This window comes from Lontra canadensis, unplaced genomic scaffold (genome assembly GCF_010015895.1).
Source record: "Lontra canadensis isolate GAN:19392208 unplaced genomic scaffold, GSC_riverotter_1.0 scaffold1, whole genome shotgun sequence".
NCBI classification, from domain to species: Eukaryota; Metazoa; Chordata; class Mammalia; order Carnivora; family Mustelidae; genus Lontra; species Lontra canadensis.
Window position 1 is genome coordinate 25333853 of NW_022630995.1, and position 20159 is coordinate 25354011.

Sequence of the window (20159 nt, forward strand, 5' to 3'; positions counted from 1 at the left end):
GCTGGGAGGCACCTGAAACCACCGCAGCCCCACCCAGCTTGTTTCTGCCATTGTTCCATTGTGGCAGAAGTCTATGAAAGGGACAAAGCCTGAGTAGGAGTACCGTGGCGAAGGGCGACTTATTTGGAGTCAGAACTCACTCTGTTCTGACTTTCTACATTTTACATTCTATCTCTGCTGCTTACATGGCGACCAGCACATTCTGGTCTACCTGGGAACTGACCTGGAAATCCCTGGGGGCACCTGGGTGGCTCAGTCGGTTAAGCGTCTGCCTCTTGATTTCAGCTCAGGTCATGATCTCAGGGCCGTGGGACCAAGCCCTGCGATGGGCTCTGTATTCAACGAGGAGTCTGCTTGTCCCTCTCCCACAGCAACTCCCCCTGCTCTCCTGCTCCTCGTTCTCTCACTCTCAGATAAATCTTTAAAAAAAAAACTGGAAATTCTTCCTTCCAGGACCCCAGTCAGTCCTAAGCAAACTGGGATGTTTGGTCTCCTTGGATGTCAACTGTGTAACCCTGGGTGTGTGACCTTTTGAATTAAGTTTCCCCATCTGCGCAACAGCAATAATATTATCTACCTCATTATGTTGGTGGGAGGATTCGATGAAAGAGGGTAAAGTGCTTAGACCTGCCTGACCCATGTTAAGGACTATGTGTGTGTGTGTATTATAAGGTAACTTGCCAGTGAGTGATGTGGTTTTAATTGACAATGACATCCCAGACTGAGGAAGTATGCTTGACTCTCAGCTCCTTTGCTTACAGCCCTGTCATCTTGGATAAGTTACTTTACTTCTCTCAACCTCGTGTGTCCCCATTTGTAAAATGGGAATACTGGAATGCGCTGGGGTAATATTTGGTCCAACACACTGTAACACCATGGCTGGTGACAAAGACTGAGCACAGAACAAAGGACAGCTCAGGTAGTTACTGTTATGACTTGCTGTCAACAGGACAGACCATGTATCCCTAGCCAGTGTGGGACCGGTGGGTCTGAGTCTTTTCTCCCTCTGATAGAATAGAATCCCCTTATCCATCCCAAGGATCCATCCCAAGGATCCATCCCAAGACCTGGAGGAGATGCCTGAAACTGCAGATAGTACCAAACCTTCTATTATCGGTACATACATACCCATGATACAGTTTAATTTATAAATTAGGCACAATAAGATATTAACAACTAATAATATGCTAGAATAATTATGATGATATACTGCAGTTTACGTGAATGATCTCTCTCAAAATGTTATTGTATGGTACTCACCCTTGCTCCTCTTGTGACCGGGACGATAGAATGCCATGTGATGAGTGGGGTGAAGGACACAGGCATGGTGTAGCGTGAGGCTACTACTGGCCTTCTAACTGTACATCAGAAGGAGAATCATCTGCTTCCCAGTGGTTGTTGAGCGACTAACAAACCAAGGAAAGCGAGACAGTAGTTAAGAGGAGGACACTGTAAATCCTGTTTTCCACCCAAATGCTATGTATTTATACTATATATTTGAATATGAATGCCTCGACTAAGGGGTCCCCTCTAGAAGATGATGCCCATACACCCTGAAAGGATCATTTTTTTAAGATTATTTATTTATTTATTTATTTGACAGACAGAGATCACAGGTAGGCAGAGAGGCAGACAGAGAGAGAGGGGGAAGCAGGCTCCCCACTGAGCAGAGAGCCTGATGCAGAGCTCGATCCCAGGACCCCCAAGAACATGACCTGAGCCGAAGGCAGAGGCTTTAATCCACTGAGCCACCCAGGTGCCCCTGAAAGGATCATTTTAAGCTTCCACCTCTTAGGATGCTTGGGTGCACACCTATTCTTAGAGATAACTAGGGTTTGGGAGACAGTAAGTCCAAGGGCATTTGGGGTACATGTATCTGCCTCTCCCTGCCATTGACCCAACAACATGCTCTATAGACACGGCCCTAATGATGTGGCAAAAGTGAAGGTATGGACAATAGAAAGATCACTGCTCGAGTCTGTCAGCTGCAAGCCTAACTATGCCAACGGCCCCACTAGGCAGATCCTGCTGTTGGCATTCCTCATAGCACCGCTCAGTAGTGGACCATATCTGTAGGAAAGCATATGAGGCTTTATGGGGTTCCTGGGTGGCTCAGTTGGTTAAGCATCCAGCTCTTGATTTCAGCTCAGGTCATGAGCTCAGGGTCATAAGATCGAGTCCTGTGTCAGGCTCCACGGTCAGCAGAGAGTCTGCTTGAGATTCTCTCTCTCCCTCTGCCTCTGTCTTCTCCCCAATGCCCACACTCTCTCCTCTCTCTAAAATAAACAAATCTTAAAAATAAAGAAGGTTATAAATAACCTGCTTCTAAGGTTCTTTTCTTCCCCCTCCCCTGCCTCCTACATTGCAGTCAGCTCCAAATCCTCAGCGACCAGGGTGTATGGTATCTTATGGTGCAAAGGTGCATCCCTCCGTTAAAAGTCTTGGGTTCAAATCTCCATGCCTCTACTTATCAGCTGTGTGACCTTTGGAAAGTTAACCTCTCTGGGCCTTAATTTCTCACTAACCAATGGTGATAGGGATCTTCCTCACTGAATGGCCATGAGGACTGAATGGGTTAAGCTGTGTAAAGCATGCAGAATAATACCTGGTGTGTAGTTACAGATACTATCCGTGTTGGTTGTAATTATGTTATTAACTCACAAGTTGAGATTTGAAGGATAAAAAGATGTAGCCACAGATTATCTTAAGACCTAACTCTGTACACAAATAGAAAAACATAGAAAAGGACAGCCATTCACATTAGGTTAAAAAATATCTACTTCTTCCCTGCCTCCCACAAAATAGTGACACCCCTCAGAGTCTGGCCAAGTCTTTCTAATGTGTGCACAGCAGTGGGTGATCTGTCCCATAGATCACCATAGGAAGAGATCAGCGTCTTGGGTAAACCGAGTCAAGTGTGCTTGCTTAGGTTGTCCATCAGACCCATCCGTTTCCTGAGCCGATTCTACCTTAAGATCACCCCGCACCTCTCCCCACTTCACCGTGCCTGAGTCAAGAAGCTGGCGTTCCAGCTGCCCAAAGCTTGGCCTGCGTTTCCCCTGTTGCTTTCCAGTGTGTTTTTAATTTGCCCTTTCTGGTACTCATTAACAAGTGAGGCAGGGGTGGTTGGAATTGCTGGGGACATTTTCCCTGGTGGTTTGGAGGCAGAAGAAAGGGACTAATGAGAGGAAGGAGTATGTGGTTGGTGGTGATGTAAGAAGTCCATTGGCTCCCCAGGGGGAGAGCCTTTCAGGCTCAAGTACATAGTCTGGGTCTAAACGAATTCCCAGAGGGTGGGCTTGACCAACTGACGACCTCTCTTACTTATTAACTGATGTTTACTTCACTTGTGACTACACAAAAGTGCTAATGACTGTTTTCACGTATGGTTTCTAGTAGCTTCGTGAGCGACCATGTAATTCGATCCCAGGGAACATGGGTTGTAACTTAGAGGAGGAGAAAAAGCAATCCAGACAAGGAGGAATGACTTTACCTAACATTCTTTGACTGGAGAGATTACTGGAGTAGAGGCAGGTATAGTGAGTGAATTCTAGAAACTACCTGATCTGAACTCAGGAAGTTCCCTAAGGAGATCCTGTGCTGGGACCAGGCTGCCTGAGAGCCAGACGAATCCTCTTAATAGGAGTGGTGTTGCTGTTACTTGAGTCTTATCCAAGTAACATGATCAGGATTAATTCGCAGGGGTGGGTCCTGCTCGAGGGTGGGCTCAGGGAGCTCAAATGGGACTGTTTTGGGAAGATGATGATTGATGCATTTATTTTTATCTTAAACACAAGAATTTCTAGTGCTGTGCATTAAAAGGATCATGAAATACTAGTCATCATGTATTTAAAATATATAGCCTGCCTTCTTCGAAAAAAAGAATCCAGGCAGCCTGCAACAAATAAAACACATCTGGACCAGCACAATTAAAAGTATAAACATAAAGCATCTAATAAAAGGAGTAAGGAAAAACACAGCACAGGGCATTATGCTAAGTGAAGTCAGTTAAAGACCATATGATCTCAATGTGGATTATTAAAAAAAAAAAGAGAGAGAGTTCCTTAGGGTGCTTGGGTGGCTCTGTGGGTTAAAGCCTCTGCCTTAGGCTCAGGTCATGATCCCAAGGTCCTGGGATCAAGCCCCGCATCGGGCTCTCTGCTCAGCAGGGAGCCTGCTTCCCCCGTTCTCTCTTCCTGCCTCTCTGCCTACTTGTGATCTCTGTCTGTCACATAAATAAATAAAATCTTTAAAAAAAAAAAAAAGAGTTCCTAGATACAGAAAACATACTGATGGCTGTCAAGAGGGGGATGAGTGTGTGAAATGGGTGAAGGGCATATAAAGGTACACATGTCCAGTTATATAATAAGCCATGGAGATGAACACACGGCATGGTACTACAGTTAATAACACTGTATGGCATATTTGCAAGTTGCTAAGAGTAACTCTTAAAAGTTCTCATACAAGGAAAACATCACTGTGTGTAGGTGACGGGCGTTAAGTAGACTCATTTTGATCATTTTGTAATATATACAAATATCAGATCACACTGTCTACCTGAAACTAACAATGTCATATATCAATTATACCTCAATAAAATCCATCAAAAGAAGACAGCACAATTAAAAGTATAAACAGAAAGCATTTAGTGAAAGGAATAAGAGAAAGCAAGTGTTTCCCAAATCTCTCAGGCTGCTGATGTACTCACGTGCATGAGTGCTGTCAGCACAGTGTTAAGAATGTCACAGTAAGCAAGACAAGCTGAACTTTTAATCACATGGAAACTATGTTCTTTTCGGGGGAGACACGTATTTGCAAGGGAAGCAAGAAAACATACAAATTAATTTCCAAAGACGTGAAGGGCTAGGAAGTGAAATCAGGAGCCCGCGGGAGAGGAGGTCCATTTTAGATGGACAATCAGAGTCTCTGAGTTGACTTTGAACCTTCCACTCTCCACTGCATCCCTCTGGCTCCCTCCTATTCTCTCCAGTGTCAGCATCTGATTTCTCAGTGCCCACTTATCTCCTGCCCCCACGGGCATGGCTTAATCCTGCTGAACCTCAGAAGTGGATTAGCGACTGGTAGTCTGGTGTCTTGGGTTTATCCCAGCATCTGTCCTCCTCTTTGGTCTTACTTTAGGGCTTTTTCTTTTTGTTTTCCCACCCCATCAATGTCACTTGGGACAAGTCCATCCCAAGTCCATTATCAGGACTGAGCCCAATAATGTTGGTACCTGCCATGGACTTGAATCCTTGGGACCGTTGAATCTAACATTCATATCTAGACTGCCAGACTAACGTCCTTCATTTTTCTAGACTCAGCTCCAGTGTGCTGTCCTCTGGGAGGCCTCCTCTGGTTACTTCCAAGCAGAGCGAGTGGCCCCTTCCTCTGATCTCTCAATACTTGGCTCATGTCTCCTCTTTCAGATAATGTGGCCTGGTGATTCTTTGTTTTCATGTTCGTCAACTTGAGTGCATTCACTGTGTAGGGTGGTTTCTTTCTTTGCCTCCATAGTGTCTAACATCATGCCTGTTATACAACCACCATGCTAATTACTGCTCATTGCTCCTATATTCCAGGTGCTATTAAGCACTTTGCGTGAATTTTTAAACCTTACGGTAAACATTATTGGGCCGATTTTATATTGGGAAATGAGGCTCAGGGATTAAGGAATTTGTTCAAACTCACAGAGCAGGAAGGTGGCAGACTTAGGATTCCCACCCAGATGTTTTAGACTTGAAAGCCTGTGCTTTTCCCACTTCACCGCGTAGTCTTTCTCAGGAAGCATTCCATAAGTCTATATTAAATGAAAAACCAAGTATTTTAAGATTACTTGCCCTTCTCGACCAACATAATCCATCAAAAGAAGATGTATGGTAACTATTACTTAGTTCTACCATGTGTATACTAGTTTTGGAACCCAGATCAAATAAAATCCTGTTGGGTATTGAGGAGGGATTTTAAAAAAGAGTTACTAGGGAAGTATGTGCAAAGGGGAGAAAGAATCAAAAAAAGGTCTTCCCTCTTCTCTCTCATTTTTCTCCTCTAGAGTTGGAGTGAGGGAAATTAAAAGAAACATCATGAGCTTGCTGAGGGGAAGAAAGGAGACTGGCATCCTATCACAATCATGATAATTGCGTTGTGGGAATGATGGGGTTGAATCTGTCCATTCCGTGTTTGGTAATTTCAATAAAGTGAACACCAGAAGGGTGACTGTCTTAGTTCAACTCAACAAATGTTGACTGAATGCCTCCCCTAGCAAAGGTACATGATGTTCACACCCTCTAAGAGGCACCGGGGTAAGACTTTGTCCCTTTATAGACCCTGGAGCAAGACTTGCCCAGAGCTAACTGATTGGCCGGGGCAGAACTAATATGCCTTGAAGGTAGGCAGGGAGTGATGTGGGAATCTACAAGCTGACTTCCCGCAGCACCAATATGATCCCCAACGAGGAAGTCATCGTGCTTCTAGAATGATCAAATTTCACAGTTTGGTCTATTGGCTAAAGTATGAAACCAGACTCTTCCCAGCCTCTCTTTGGAGCTTGCATGCTGTAGAGAAAAAATAAGCAGAATGGAGGGAGTGCGGATAAGATGTGCCAGGGGGGAAAAAAAGTTGCTTTGAGTAGGGTGGTCAGGGAAGGTGGATTTTAATCACAGACCTGAAGATGAGGGAGCAGACCCCATGGAACCCTGGAATGAGTGTTCTAGAGGGGGACAACAGCAGACTGCAAAGCCCCCCAAAGCAAGGATATGCTGGGCCCTGTGAGAACCAGCAGGAGGTGCATGAGTGAGGGGTGGGGATGGAGGCAGAAGTAATGGGACCTAGGACACAGGACCTAGTGAGCCACTGTGAGTACCGTAAGCTCTATGGAGAATGAATGGGGAAGGGAGACAAGTATAAAAGCAGGGAAGCCTCTTTGGAAGCTATTGTAATAATCCAGGCATTGATGATGGTCGCCTGGACCAGGATGGTGGCCGTGGAAGTGATGAGAAGTAGTTGAGTCTGGATATATTTTCTTGGTTGTATTTGGAGTGGTGAGAGAAAGAAATACACATACATACCCAATATGCACATACCCAATTCGGGGATGATTCTGAGGTTTCTGGCCTGAACAACAGGAAGGATTTAAGGTGCTGTTCAATAAAGCTGAGAAGATGTGGGAAGAACTGGTTTGGCAGGGAAGCTTAGGGTGTTTGGATATGTTAAGTTCAAGGTGCCTATGAAATGTGGAAGTGAAGACATGAAGGAAGCAGGTTGATCTATGAACCTGGAGTGCAGGAAAGTTCTGGGCTGGAGGCCAGGCCATGGGAGAAAGCATGGACCCCCACAGCCTGGATTCCAATCCCAGCTCTACTCTGTGAACACAGACAAGTCTTTCTTTCCCCATATCCTCATCCATGAAGTGAAGGTGGCATCATGACTATTTCAGGACAGTCGGGATGATTCAAGAAGACTACATATGCGAGCATAACACAGTACATAGTCGATCAATAGGTTATAGAGTTCTTCTTCCCAACCCCCTTCTGGGTTGCCAGACCCTGTGTGGAGCCCACAATCCATACAGATAGGGCAAAGTCTGGAATGTCAGGAGGAGGAATTGGGAGTATCTGGTAAGCAGATACTTATATTTCCCAATATTTCTACAGAAAATTTTTGAGCAAGTTGTGTTGGGAAAGTTAGGATGGATGGGAGGGGGACACACATGTCTGAGGCCCAGTTTCAGTATGTGGGGTCACCAGCTCCTTGATAAAGCTCTCTCGGAGCCTGAAACACTATAGGTTCCTGAGAATCTCAGTGGCTTGTCCCCCTGTGGCCTCATCCAAGGACACAAATGAGAGCCTGTTGCTATCTCATGGTGACCTTGTCTCTTGCAGCAGTCCCCTGGCCTGGGCCCAAGGTCCCTGAGCAAAGTTTGAGTGATTCTTTCTGTTCAGTGGAGTAGCTGAAGCCTAACAGCCAGCCATTGGCAGAGAAACTCACTTCCCTCCAGAACCCCCATCTTGATTCTCTTTGCCTGAAAGAGCAAATACATCCATTAGGGTTGAATGGCTCCCTTTCTCATTATGTAATAGCTTAGGGCAAGTAATTAGCTCTCTTAGCAGTGAAAGACAAACAGCTGAGAATTGAGGCTCCTGCTCTGACTTCTTTGATCAGAAATAGGGCTGGGTAGAAAATCCCAAATAAAATATTAAAATGTGAATAGAACTTATGAGTACATTTAGTAAGGTTGTAGGACATAAGGTTAACTTAAAAAAAATCAATTGCATATCTGACTACTTGAAAAGAACAAATGGAAATTGACATTCAAATAGGTCATAGACAGTCAAGTCTTCTGTGAATAGAAAGAGTTAGTTCTCCCTTTCCAGTCATATTCTGTTTACTACTTTTTCTTGCCATAGTGCCCTGGTAAGAACCTATAGTGCAATACTGAAAAGAAACAGTGAGAAAGGATATCTTTGTCTTGTTCCTGATTTCAGTGAAAAAGCATGCACCTTTTAACATTAAAGATGTTGTTAGCTGTGGATGTTTTATAGATATTCTCAAGTTGAAAATTTCCTTTTTATTCCTACTTTGCTAGGAGGTACAGGCATATAATGAATATTGAACTTTATTACATTATTTTTGTACTTATAAAAAGATAGGGCTGGGGTAGATCATAAAAGGGAACCCCCTTTCGGAGCCATCTCCCCATGCATGAACACACATACCCTCACTCAAGTGGGGACAGAAGGAGATTGGGGAAAGAGTAAAAGGAGGGTAGCATTGCCTCAAAGGGGACTGAGAAGAGAGAAATGGGTCAGACCTACTCACACTAGCAGGGTTGGTTGGTTTGTTTTAATTCCCACAAGTAGAAATTGTTATCCCTTGAGATAGATCAGGCTCACAGATGTGTTTTTTTGGCCCATGCCATGGGTTTTAAAATGTTGAATTTGTTGTTAACTTTTAAAAATCAAGAGGCTACATATTAGAAACTAGATTTCAGCTTATAAAGTTTTCATTCCAGCGACACTAGGCTGTTTTTTTTTTTTTTTCTTGAGGTTTATCTGACATGTAACTATATCAATGATTAGTTTCAGGTACACAACATAATGATTTAATATTGTAAAATGATCAGCACAGGAAGTCTAGTTAACATCATCTATTGCATAGTTACAAATTTTTATATTGGGGAGAAATTTTAAGGTTTACTTTCCTACCAATTTTCTTTTTTCCTTTTTTTAAAGTCTTGGGTTTTTTCCCCCCTTTATTTTTTTTTTTAATTTTTTAAATATATAATGTATTGTTTGCTTCAGGCGTACAGGTCTGTGATTCATCAGTCTTACACAATTCACAGTACTCACCATAGCATATACCCTCCCCAATGTCCATCACCCAGCCACACCATCCCTCCCACTCTCCTCCTCTCCAGCAACCCTCAGTTTGTTTCCTGAAATTAAGAGTCCCTTATGGTTTGTCTCCCTCCCCCATCCTACCAATGTTCAACTATGCAATACAGTATTAATAACTATAGTCACCATGCTATACATTATATCCCTATGACTTTTTTATTTTATAACTGATGTTTGTAACTTTCTGATCTCCTTTACCCATTGTATCTACCCCCATTCACTCTGGCAACCCCCAATGTGTTTCTATCAGCCTGGGACTTTTTGTCTTATTTTTGCTACTATGATTTTGGATTCCACACATAAGTGAGATCAGATGGAATTCGTCTTTTTCTGACTTACAGCACTTAACACAATGCTCTCAAGGTCCACCCACGTTGTCACAAATGGCAAGATTTCCTTCTTTTTTATGGTCCAATAATATTTTATCTTATAGATAGCACATTTTCTTTATCCATTCCTTTATTGATGGACACTTAAATTGCTTCCATTTCTTGGCTTGTGTAAATAATGGGCCAGTAAACATGGGGTGCAGATGTTTTTTTGAATTGGTGTTTTTGTTTTCTTCGGATAAAGACCTAGACATGAACTGCGGGGTCTTATGGTATTTCTGTTTTTAGTGTTTTTTTGAGGAACCTCCATACTGTTTCCCAGAGTGGCTGCATCAATTAATTTCCCACGAGCAGCACACCATATCTTCACTAATACTGTCTTCAGTAACAGCCATTCTAACTGGTGATATCTCAGTGATATCTCACTGTGGTTTTCATTTGCATTTCCCTGACAGTTAGAGATGTTGAGCATATTTTCATGTACCTGTTGGTCTTCCGTATATGCCCATTTTCAATCTGATTGTTTCTGCTATTATATGAATTCTTTGTGTATTTTGGATATGAACCCTTTATCAGATATATGATTTGTAAATATTTTCTTCCATTTTGTAGTCTGCCTTTTCATTTCAGTGATGGTTTCCTGTGCTGGGCAGAAGCTTGTTAGCTTCATGTGACCCCACGTGTTGATTTTTGCCTTTGTTGTCTTTGCTTTCAGTGTCAGGTCCAAAAAGTGATCACCAAGATCGACGGCAAGGAGCTTACTGCTTGTATTTTCTTCTAGGGTTGCAGGTCTTTAATCCATTTTCACCTAATTTTTGGATATGGTGGGAAACAGTGCTCGAGGTTCATTCTTTTGCATGTGGCTGTCCAGTTTTCCCAGCACCATTTATTGAAGACTGCCCTTTTCTTATTGCATATTCTTGCCACTTTTGTCATAAATTGATTCACCATATATGTATGGGTTTATTTCTGGATTCTATTCTGTTCCATAAACCCATATGCCTGTTTTTATGCCAAGATTATAATGTTTTGATTGTTATGGCTTTGTAAAATAGTTTGAAATCAGGCAATGCCTACAGCTTGGTTCTTTCTCAAGATCGCTTTGACTATTGGAAGTCTCTTATGGTTCCATACAAATTTTAGGTTATTCTGTTTCTGTGAAAAATAACATTGGAAGTTTGATAGGGATTGCCTTGAATCTGAATTGCTGTGGGCACTATGGACACTTCAATAATACCAGTTCTTCTAATCCACAAGCACAGGATATCTTTCCATTTATTTGTACCATCTCTAATTTCTTTTGTCAATGTCTTCCAGTTTTCAGTGTACAGATCTTTCACCTCTTTGGTTAAATTTATTCTGAGGTATTTTATTTCTTTTGATGCAATTATAAGTGGAATTGCTTTCTTAATTATCAGAGATTGTTAGTATATAGAAACACAACAGATCTTTGTATATTGATTTTATATCCTGCAACCTTAATGAATTCATTGATTGGTTCTAATAGTCTTTTGGTGGGATCTTTAGGGTTTTCTGTAATATCATGTTATTTGCAGATAGTGACAAGTGTACTTCTTCCTGTCCAGTGTGGATGCATTTGATTTCTTTTTCTTACCTAATTGCTCTTAGGCTGGTCTTCTGGAGACAAGGACCAGTGAAGGCCTGTAGCAGCTGCTGGGCCTTGAATTGGAGCAGCTCACTTCACCATGGTCCCCACCTGGCCTCCTCATCCTCAATTCCTCACTTCGCTAGCATATGAGCTTCTAAGACTTGGTTTAAAGTAGGATCAGACGAGGCAAATAATGAACTCAATATGAAGGACAGACTTGATGTTTACCTAGTTCAGAAGTGAACAAAGAGAGAAAGAATGTGAGGGAAGTTAGATCAAAGGGAGGTTGTGTGGTTAGCCAGACTATTATGATGAGGTATTGAGGCTCTTTCTTACAGACAATGTATACTCTTCTATCCGAAGTGGTTAAGGTCACTGTCAAAAGGGAGCCCTCCACTGCAAAACAGCTCATGCTTCCTGGTTGGCTGAATTCAGCAGGACACCTCATCAGAGCCTCTGTGAATTATGTTGGGATCTATCATGCTTCAGCTCAACTCCGTTAGTAGCAAATTCATGGACTCAGGAATTTTTGCAAGAAGGGGGTTCATTTTCTCTTCTTGCTCCCCATTCCCTTACAAAAAAAAAAAAAGGACAAAAATGCCATGGCACATCCGTTGTCCACTTCTATATTAAGACTGATTTGCCTCTGCTAACTTTGATATAGGAGCTCAGGATCCCAACACTATTATTACAAAAAAAAAAAAATTCATTTTCAGAGTTGCTTTGTTGAACAGATGGTATACCAAAGTGCATAGTTTGGTTGAAAAATGGGTTTTTTATGTTCCTTGTGTTCGTCATTCAAGTTCATGGCCATCACCCATCACCACCTGAGAGTATTTAGTGCTAGGGATAACTAAAAGGGAGAATAAATCCTGCTTGCTTTGAACACAGCCCAGGGTTCACTGTATGTTCCTGTACTGGCCAATGCTAATCAGCTCTTCCCCACTCCTCCCCTCTTTTGTGCTTATAAATCAAGAGGACTCAGTATTAGTCACCACGAAAGAGATAATTAGTGAGTACAAGCTGCTACCTTCATAGATCATTCCGTGCCTTGGATTCAAGCTAAGCCAAGAAACTGGAACAGGCAACATCACACAATTATGAGTTGCTTTAGCAGAACATCGTTTTATACAAGGCGTACGATTCTGAATGTTTAAATATAGATTCTGAACCCCCCTGGCTATTGTAAGGATAGCTACAATAAGAGACCAAAGGGAAGGTTACTTACCTTCTTTATATGGTTTTTCCTTTCCTAGACTAAAAAAAAGTGACTCTGGAACCCCAAGAACTTGGAACAGCAATGGTTTCTTAATGGCATGGTCTTCAGAGTCTGGTATTTTAAATACCTTAATCCTCCACATAGATACAGCAGCAAATAAGATGTCCCTTTGTTCCACGGGGATATGCTATATCCTCCCAGGAAGCTATGGCTTGTGCCCTTACCAGCCATTTGTCCAACTGGAAAATTCATTTCCTGCTCTGGCAGGGCACATGGTCAATGGCATTGCTTCCCCAAGAAAAGAAAGCCTGTTTCCAGTCCAACTAAATAGTCTAGGAACTTCCTTCCCATGCGTTGCTAACCAAATATTGCTGGCTTGTGTGGAAGTGTTCCACTCATGTATTTATGACTTTGGAGCTGTTCAAACGCATGCTGGCTTTTATTTTTTCCATCACACAGCGGTTCTTCCAATTTTTTAGTTTCCCATATCAACCACTTCGCTATTTTTAAGCAGAACAATTTCCAGCCAAAGTAGTTAATCAGAACAGTAAAACCTTAGCAATTCAAGCCAGCAGCTTGAATTCTTTTGGTGAGGGAAAGACTAGCATTAACAATGGGAGGCCTGTTTTCATCTTCTATAAGCTAAGGGTATAGGATTGTATAATCAAAGTCTTTTTCTACTAATATTAAAACCACATCTCATCAAATCTAAGATGCCATTGATCATACAACACATATTTTACGTGCCAACCGTTTTAAATATTGCCACTGGTTACATTATTCCAAAGCACCTTTAAAGATTTCCCTGCAGTGTGTGGACTGGTCGCATCAGACTCCTATGGATTTGAAATCCATTCAGACAAATTTGGTGACCTCTCCTGCCCTCTAGTTGTATTGTTTGGCATGAAATAGTCCAGTCTTTTTGAATGATCTCAGTAATGAAATATAACACTGCTTTTTATCTCCTTGGGGGAATCTTCCTTTCTAAGCAAATAAAGCATTTGCTTGTTTCTTCGCAAGAAAATATGGAATTGCTGTCCTCCTCCTAACAATGAATATTCACTTCATCAACCTCAAACTTACATCCCGCTCCTCTGTTTTTGAGGCTTTTAATATATACAGTGACTTTTCACTGCAGTGCTGAATCATAATGTAAACCTTTTTCTAAGACATTGAATGGCAATGAAATTCCATGGCAGAGTATCAAGAATGGACGCAACTCAATGAAAGTTACAAGATGGCCTCAGTGATTGTGTTTGTCCTGCTCAGATAACTCCATCTGCATTATGATGGCAGCTTGGCAGTAGAAGCTGCCTGACTCCCTCCACTACCCATGCATTCTCATCTCAGAGATGTTAAGAGTGTGAACAAACCAGCATCCCAGAAATAGAAGTAACTACAGCCTCCTGATGACTTACTGTATCTCCGGCAGGGTACTAAAAATCCTGACTTAATATCGACCTGAACTCACAGCAGCCCCAAATGTATGTGTAGGTTAGAAAGTTTAACCAGGTTAACAAAATTGCCCCAGACTACACGGGCCAATCAGAGCGAGGAATCTGATCCAGACAATAAACCATCCTGTCCACCAGCTCTGGGTTTCTACAGTATGTAAATTGGGTGCATATCAACTGTAGATGGCTATTGGATTCCTTTTACTTTCAAGAATGTGAAGCATCTCTCCAAATAGACTTTCAGAGGGTTATTTAAAATAGCTGAATCACATAAGATTTTCTATAATGAATTGATAAAAATAATTATCATCCATTATAAGCAAATGGCCATTTGTTAAAGGGCCTCAGCCCCATGATTTCTGCCTTCACAACAACTGTGGGCGCTGCTGGGGCCATCCGCAGCTGCTTGCTCACCGCAGTACAAGATCATCAACTCATCTCCACCTTCTGACCAAAACCCTACCTAAGAGCTGAAATGACTCTCTCAGTGACACATAGACAGACAGTCACAGCAAAATATGGACCTAGATCAGCTTATACCCTGGCCTCTTGGCCCTTGGATTGGCTCCTCAGCATGGAGAGTGAATGGTTATTAAAAAATTATGGTTTTCTTTTTATAGACCATGAATGTAGTTTTACTTTCCCAATGTTAGAAGACATGACAATGAATGGTATTTCAGTGCACAGGAGTCCTCGGCCCCTGGTTCCGGCCGGCAGCCCAGAGGTGAAACATGGAAGCCAGCAAGCTTGCCTCTAGAGAATGCCGACGCCAAGTAGCCCCTGTGGCTTTGTGGTGATGGAGATTCTGTCTCCACCAACAGTTAAATATGGAATCTGGGCGGAGCTTTGTATCTATGTTCAGTGCTTTGGGAACCGAACCCCAAAGAAAGGACCGAGTGTTACTAAGGGCACTTGTGATCAAAATAAACACCAACAAGAGGGAGTTACCACGTCCAAACAGTTGAGAACTGCTTGTCTCAAGCTCTAGTCTTGTAGCCACCATGAGGACTGTATAAATTTGCATGCCAGAGGCCAGTGTAGAGAGTGCTTTAAGAGAATGCAGAAAGCATTTTTTTCATTGTTTCCTCAAATCACTAAATCATTTAGTTAGTGAGTGTATATTGAGCACCTACATGGAATAGAGGGAGGGCGGGACTTGGAGCAAACCACTCCCGTTCCCAGTGCAGCAAGCATGAGTACTTGAAGAAGCTGGGCAGAACAATGAGCAAAGCCAAAGCCTTTTCTGACCTCCCACTGGTTGTTTTTTGTTTGTTTGTTTGTTTGTTTGTTTTTTTAACAGCTGTAAAGGTGCTTCCCACTATGGCCTGACCAAAGACAAGAAGAGGCGCTCTCAAGATGGCTGCCCAGACGGCTGTGTGAGCCTCACGTCAACAGCGCTCTCCCCAGAAGTCTCTGAAGCTGCCACCGTCTCCTTGGTGACCAATGAGCCTGGCTTAGACAACCCTGCCTACGTGTCCACAATGGAGGATGGTCAGCCAGCAGACAGCCCACTGGACTCTGGCCGGAGCAACCGAATGAGGGGTGAGTCAAATGGGTGGTTGTCTGGGAATGGGCTTCTTGCCTTGAGATTGCCCTCTGTGGAATATTTACCGTAGAAAGTTCTAGAATTTTTTTTTAAGGGAAAAATCATTCTGGTAGTTTCGGCAGCCATCCAATGTCCAATTGTGCAAACCGAAATGAAACCACAAGTACCTCAGATCATTAAAAATGTGTAATCGAACTTGGTGGATGGGGCCAAGTGGGACTGATGATTCACCACCCCATAGTGTCAGCACCTTCCCATTCATGCTGCTCAAGAAAAGTGCTGCTACCTTCAGTCCAGCCCAGCAAAAAAGAAAAGCAAGTTTTTAAACCATATATATTTCATTGTAGAAAATGGAGACAGAACAGAAAAGCAAATCTCATCATCCTATCTCCGAGAAGTAATCACTGCTCCTGTGTTATTGTATATATCTGACCAGACATGCACATACAGAGGATTTCTGTGAATGTGCATCTACTATTTCTTCCTTCTCTCTCGTCCTCAGCACGTCCCTTTGAGCGATCAACTATCAGAAGCAGGTCTTTTAAAAAAATAAACCGAGCCTTGAGTGTTCTTCGAAGGACAAAGAGTGGGAGTGCTGTTGCCAACCAAGCAGACCAGGGCAGAGAAGATTCTGAAGACACCACTGCCCCTGAAGGTAGGTGACCTCCCCATGAGTCTGGACATGGGCTGGGCTTCCAGGATGACCTCAGGAATGATGACAACCAGACTACCATCCACTTTCTAAGACACCTATCTTCACAAGGGCATAAAATATTTTTTACCTTGATCAGCCTACTTGTTACACAAGTAACTAAAGGCAGAAATGATTGTTCTCTTTCCACAGAGGTTGAGCAAATAGGTTTTGGAGCCCTTACCTTCAGGTGCTAGCTTAACACAATAAGAGATGATAATAATTAAGTGAAAAGCGTTTAGAACATGGCTGGCATGCAGTAAATGCTATGTAAGTATTTCTTCATACGACTATGCGTAATGTGTGGTTCTGAGTGTGCTTCTCATGCATTAACTTATTTAATGCTCACAATGAACCTATGAAGTGGCTACTATTATTATCCCTCTTTTACAGATAAGAACATCGAGGCCCAGGGAGATTACTTAGCTTTGCCCCAAATTACCTTGCCCTACTTTGAATTCCAGTAATATGGCTCTAGAATCTGGGCTCTGTTGGATCTTAGATCTTATGTGTTTATAAATGCAGCTGGGAAATACCTTTTTTTTTTTAATTGTGTTATGTTAGTCACCATACAGTACATTGTTAGTTTTTCATGTAGTGTTCCATGATTCATTGTTTACGTATAACATCAGTGCTCCATGCAATCCGTGCCCTCCTTAATACCCACCACCAGGATCATCCATCCCCCCATCCCCCTCCCCTCCAAAACCCTCAGAGTCCACAGACTCTCATGCTACGTGTCCCGCTCCAGTTCCCCCCCCACTTCCCCTTTCCTTCTCCTAATGTCCTCCATGTTGTTCCTTATGTTCCACAAGTAAGTGAAATCATATGATAATTGACTTTCTCTGCTTGACTTATTTCACTCAGCATAATCTCTTCCAGTCCCATCCATGTTGATGCAAAAGTTGGATATTCATCCTTTCTGATGGCTGTGTAATATTCCATTGTGTATATAGACCACATATTTATTCATTCATCTGTTGAAGGGCATCTCAGCTCTTTCCACAATTTGGTGACTGTGGACATTGCCGCTATGAACATTGGGGTACACAGACCCCTTCTTTTCACTACATCTCCATCTTTTTATCTTATGTTAGAACTTCAGAGCAGTAACAATAGCTTTAGAAAAAATGGAGCTTTCTTGTGTTCCAGGTGGTTTTTGTCCTAAGCCATTTGGATGTCACAATGCTAAGGGATAGGGATGATGATGATTTTCATTTTATAGCTGAAAAAAGGGGACCCAGAGAGTAACTCGGCCAAAGTCACCCAGCTAGAACATGACAGACCTAGGAATTTAGCTCAGGTTTTCCAGCTCCAGAGCCCACTCTGGTAACCACTGGGTTAAGCGCCCTCCCCTCCTAGGGATTTGAGAGGTAGATCCCAAAGCACTGTCTTTATCATGCCTTCAGAGACTCCAGGAGCAGTCCTAGAAAATCCCCCTTGCTTACTTGTCACCGCTCTTCTCTGCTCATGCATACACACACTACATGCCCTCACCACTCTGAGCTCATTACAGTCCTGTGAATACTGTCTCTCTGTCTCTCTCCCTTCCAGGCTGTTGTTCAACTTTCACTCCCACACCCCTTCAGCTGCCATTCTCATTCCTCCTTCCAGGAGCCGCATAGGTTTGGCCTCCTCCTAGAAGCCCTCCCTGACTCCCTCAGTCCTCTTACCTTTGTGCTCTCGAAGCCCCTGCATCTTTATTATAGCAGGTGTCACTTTTCACTGTCACTGCCTCTGTAAGAGCAGAGGTTCTTTTGTGAGTCTATATCCTCAAGGTGGAGCATCATATCTGGTAGGTACAGTTGTTCCCTAAATGTGCCGTGAACATGGGATTACAACTTTCTTTCTGCCAGTCCTCCCTCTTATGAAAGGGTCCTGAATTCTCCTCCATGTAAAGTTTGCTTTTGCCTGCATAAGATTTATTTGCCTGTTTCTTCCAGAAACCTTTTTAGTAAGAGATGACTGTATGGAAATTACTCGCCTAGGCTTTATAATTTTATATAAAGATGATCAAATCCAGTTCCTGGCTTCAAGAGGCTCATTCATGACTAAAGGAGGATAAAATACCATGAAGAGTGAGCTATAAATAAATGGCAGTGGCAGCCCCAGGGAAAGGAGCATCACTTCCCAGCAGGCAGTGTAACCCGTGTCTGTGGGGTGGTTTATGACCTGGGGGGGCACTGGGATCTTGACTCTGTTAGAAAGTAATGGGAGATGAGGCTAAGGCTAGATTAGAAGGGTCCTGGACGGCATCTGGGAGTCTTGACTCAGGGTTTTGTGGAGTGTTACTGCAGGATCCATGCTATGTTCCAGAAAGATGGCCGCTGTGTTAGGTGTGCAGGTGGCTTAGAGTGGGAGAGAATGGATTTCTTCAGTTGCTCCAGGAAGCTGTGACTCCAGAATGGGGTGAGGTGTTAAGACCTGGCAAGGCTGGTCATGATGGTCTTTTCAGGATTTGCGAGGCAACGAAGCTTTCAAAAATGGCCAAGTCTCATTACTTCAGCAGCCTGTGGTTGGTCCCATGAACTCCCATGGCATAGTTTATCTATCCTTTTTACAAGGATAAAGAGGCTCCACTGTTGATTGGCTGTGTGACCCTGGCCAGGTTACTTAACTTCTCTGAGCTCTAGCATTCTGTCCTCTAAGAAGCAGGGATAATAAGAATCTACTTCATAGGGTTGTTTTAAGAACTAAACCCCAAAAATACACATGCAACTGGCTAGCTCAATGCCTGGCACGTAACAAACACTCAGTAAATAAGATCTTATCCTTAGTCCTTCCGTGAGGACACAATATTGAACAACTATGTTTTATTCCAGACCAGTGCAAGTTTGGAAGCTAAAAAAAAAAAAAAAAAAAAGTTTTTTAGATTTATTTATTTATCTGAGAGAGAGAGAGAGTGTGTGTGTATGTGTGTGTGTGTGTGTGTGTGTGTGGTGCACTGGGGAAGAGGGAGAGGAAGAAAGAGAATCCCAAGGAGACTCCCTGCTGAGCACAGAGCCTGCCTCAGGGCTCCATCCCACAACCCTGAGATCACAACCTCAACCCAAATCAAAAGTGGGCTGCCCAACTGACAGAGCCCCCAAAGCACCCCCAAAATTTAACTCTTCAAGGTCACTATGGTCTCTTTGGCATGGTTCTAGTTAACATTGCATACCAATGCAACTGGGTGTGTCCTTTCAGACTCTCAAATCAAATGCCCTGAGTAGCTTTGGTTTGGGAGGATGGTTATTGTAAATCTGTTGGTGGGGGAGGGGGTAGACAGGCAGAGGGAGGAGAGCAAGAACCAGCAGCTTTGATTATATCTAAATCTTTCTTTGTTCAAAGTGATTTTTTTTTAAGTCACCATTCCCTGTCATGGGACCTGTTCCAACAAATGCTTATGGTAACGCCTACTTAAAGCAATCAAAGCAGTTTAAACATTAATTGAACTCAATCACCCAAGTGCTGTTCGCACCAGGAACTGACAGATTAAGGCTGCTGCCCACAGCCTTACAGCAAAGCCAATCGCTTACGTTAAATTACATCCCAGTGGAGGTTAAGGACCCACATTTGCAAAGGCTCGGGCTTCCTCTGGCTGCTAAATTGCTTTGTTTATCATGTTCTGCAATACTTTGAAGTAATTTTAATTCTTTCTGTATTGTTCCTGGAGAGTTGAGCCATTCTTAATGAACTCATACTTCATTAGGGAAAATGGACTAAGGTCATGGGTTTTGAAAACAGAGCGTGTTAGGCAGAGCCAGACCTGCAGTTTTCCTCTTCCCAGATGACTTAATGAAGAGAGAATCTTAGGGCAAAGGCAGCTGTCAGCAGCTACAGGAGACAAAAGCATCTCCACCTCCACATCCACACTCAAGCAAGGGAAGGGGGTGGGAGCTGCTGTTGCCATCAAACTAGGTGTAGCTTGCCTGGCCTG

At 43.0% G+C, this 20159-nt stretch overlaps 1 protein-coding gene across 3 annotated transcripts in view; it reads left to right on the forward strand.

The window, feature by feature from the left end:
• LNX1 (ligand of numb-protein X 1) overlaps positions 1 to 20159 on the forward strand; it is a 175209-nt gene that overhangs the window by 122523 nt on the left and 32527 nt on the right. For all 3 annotated transcript variants that reach the window (XM_032851522.1, XM_032851513.1, XM_032851532.1), the window contains 2 exons: positions 15304 to 15545; positions 16052 to 16204. In XM_032851522.1, the coding sequence (XP_032707413.1) occupies positions 15304 to 15545; positions 16052 to 16204 (395 nt within the window). The remainder of the gene's footprint in view (positions 1 to 15303; positions 15546 to 16051; positions 16205 to 20159) is intronic.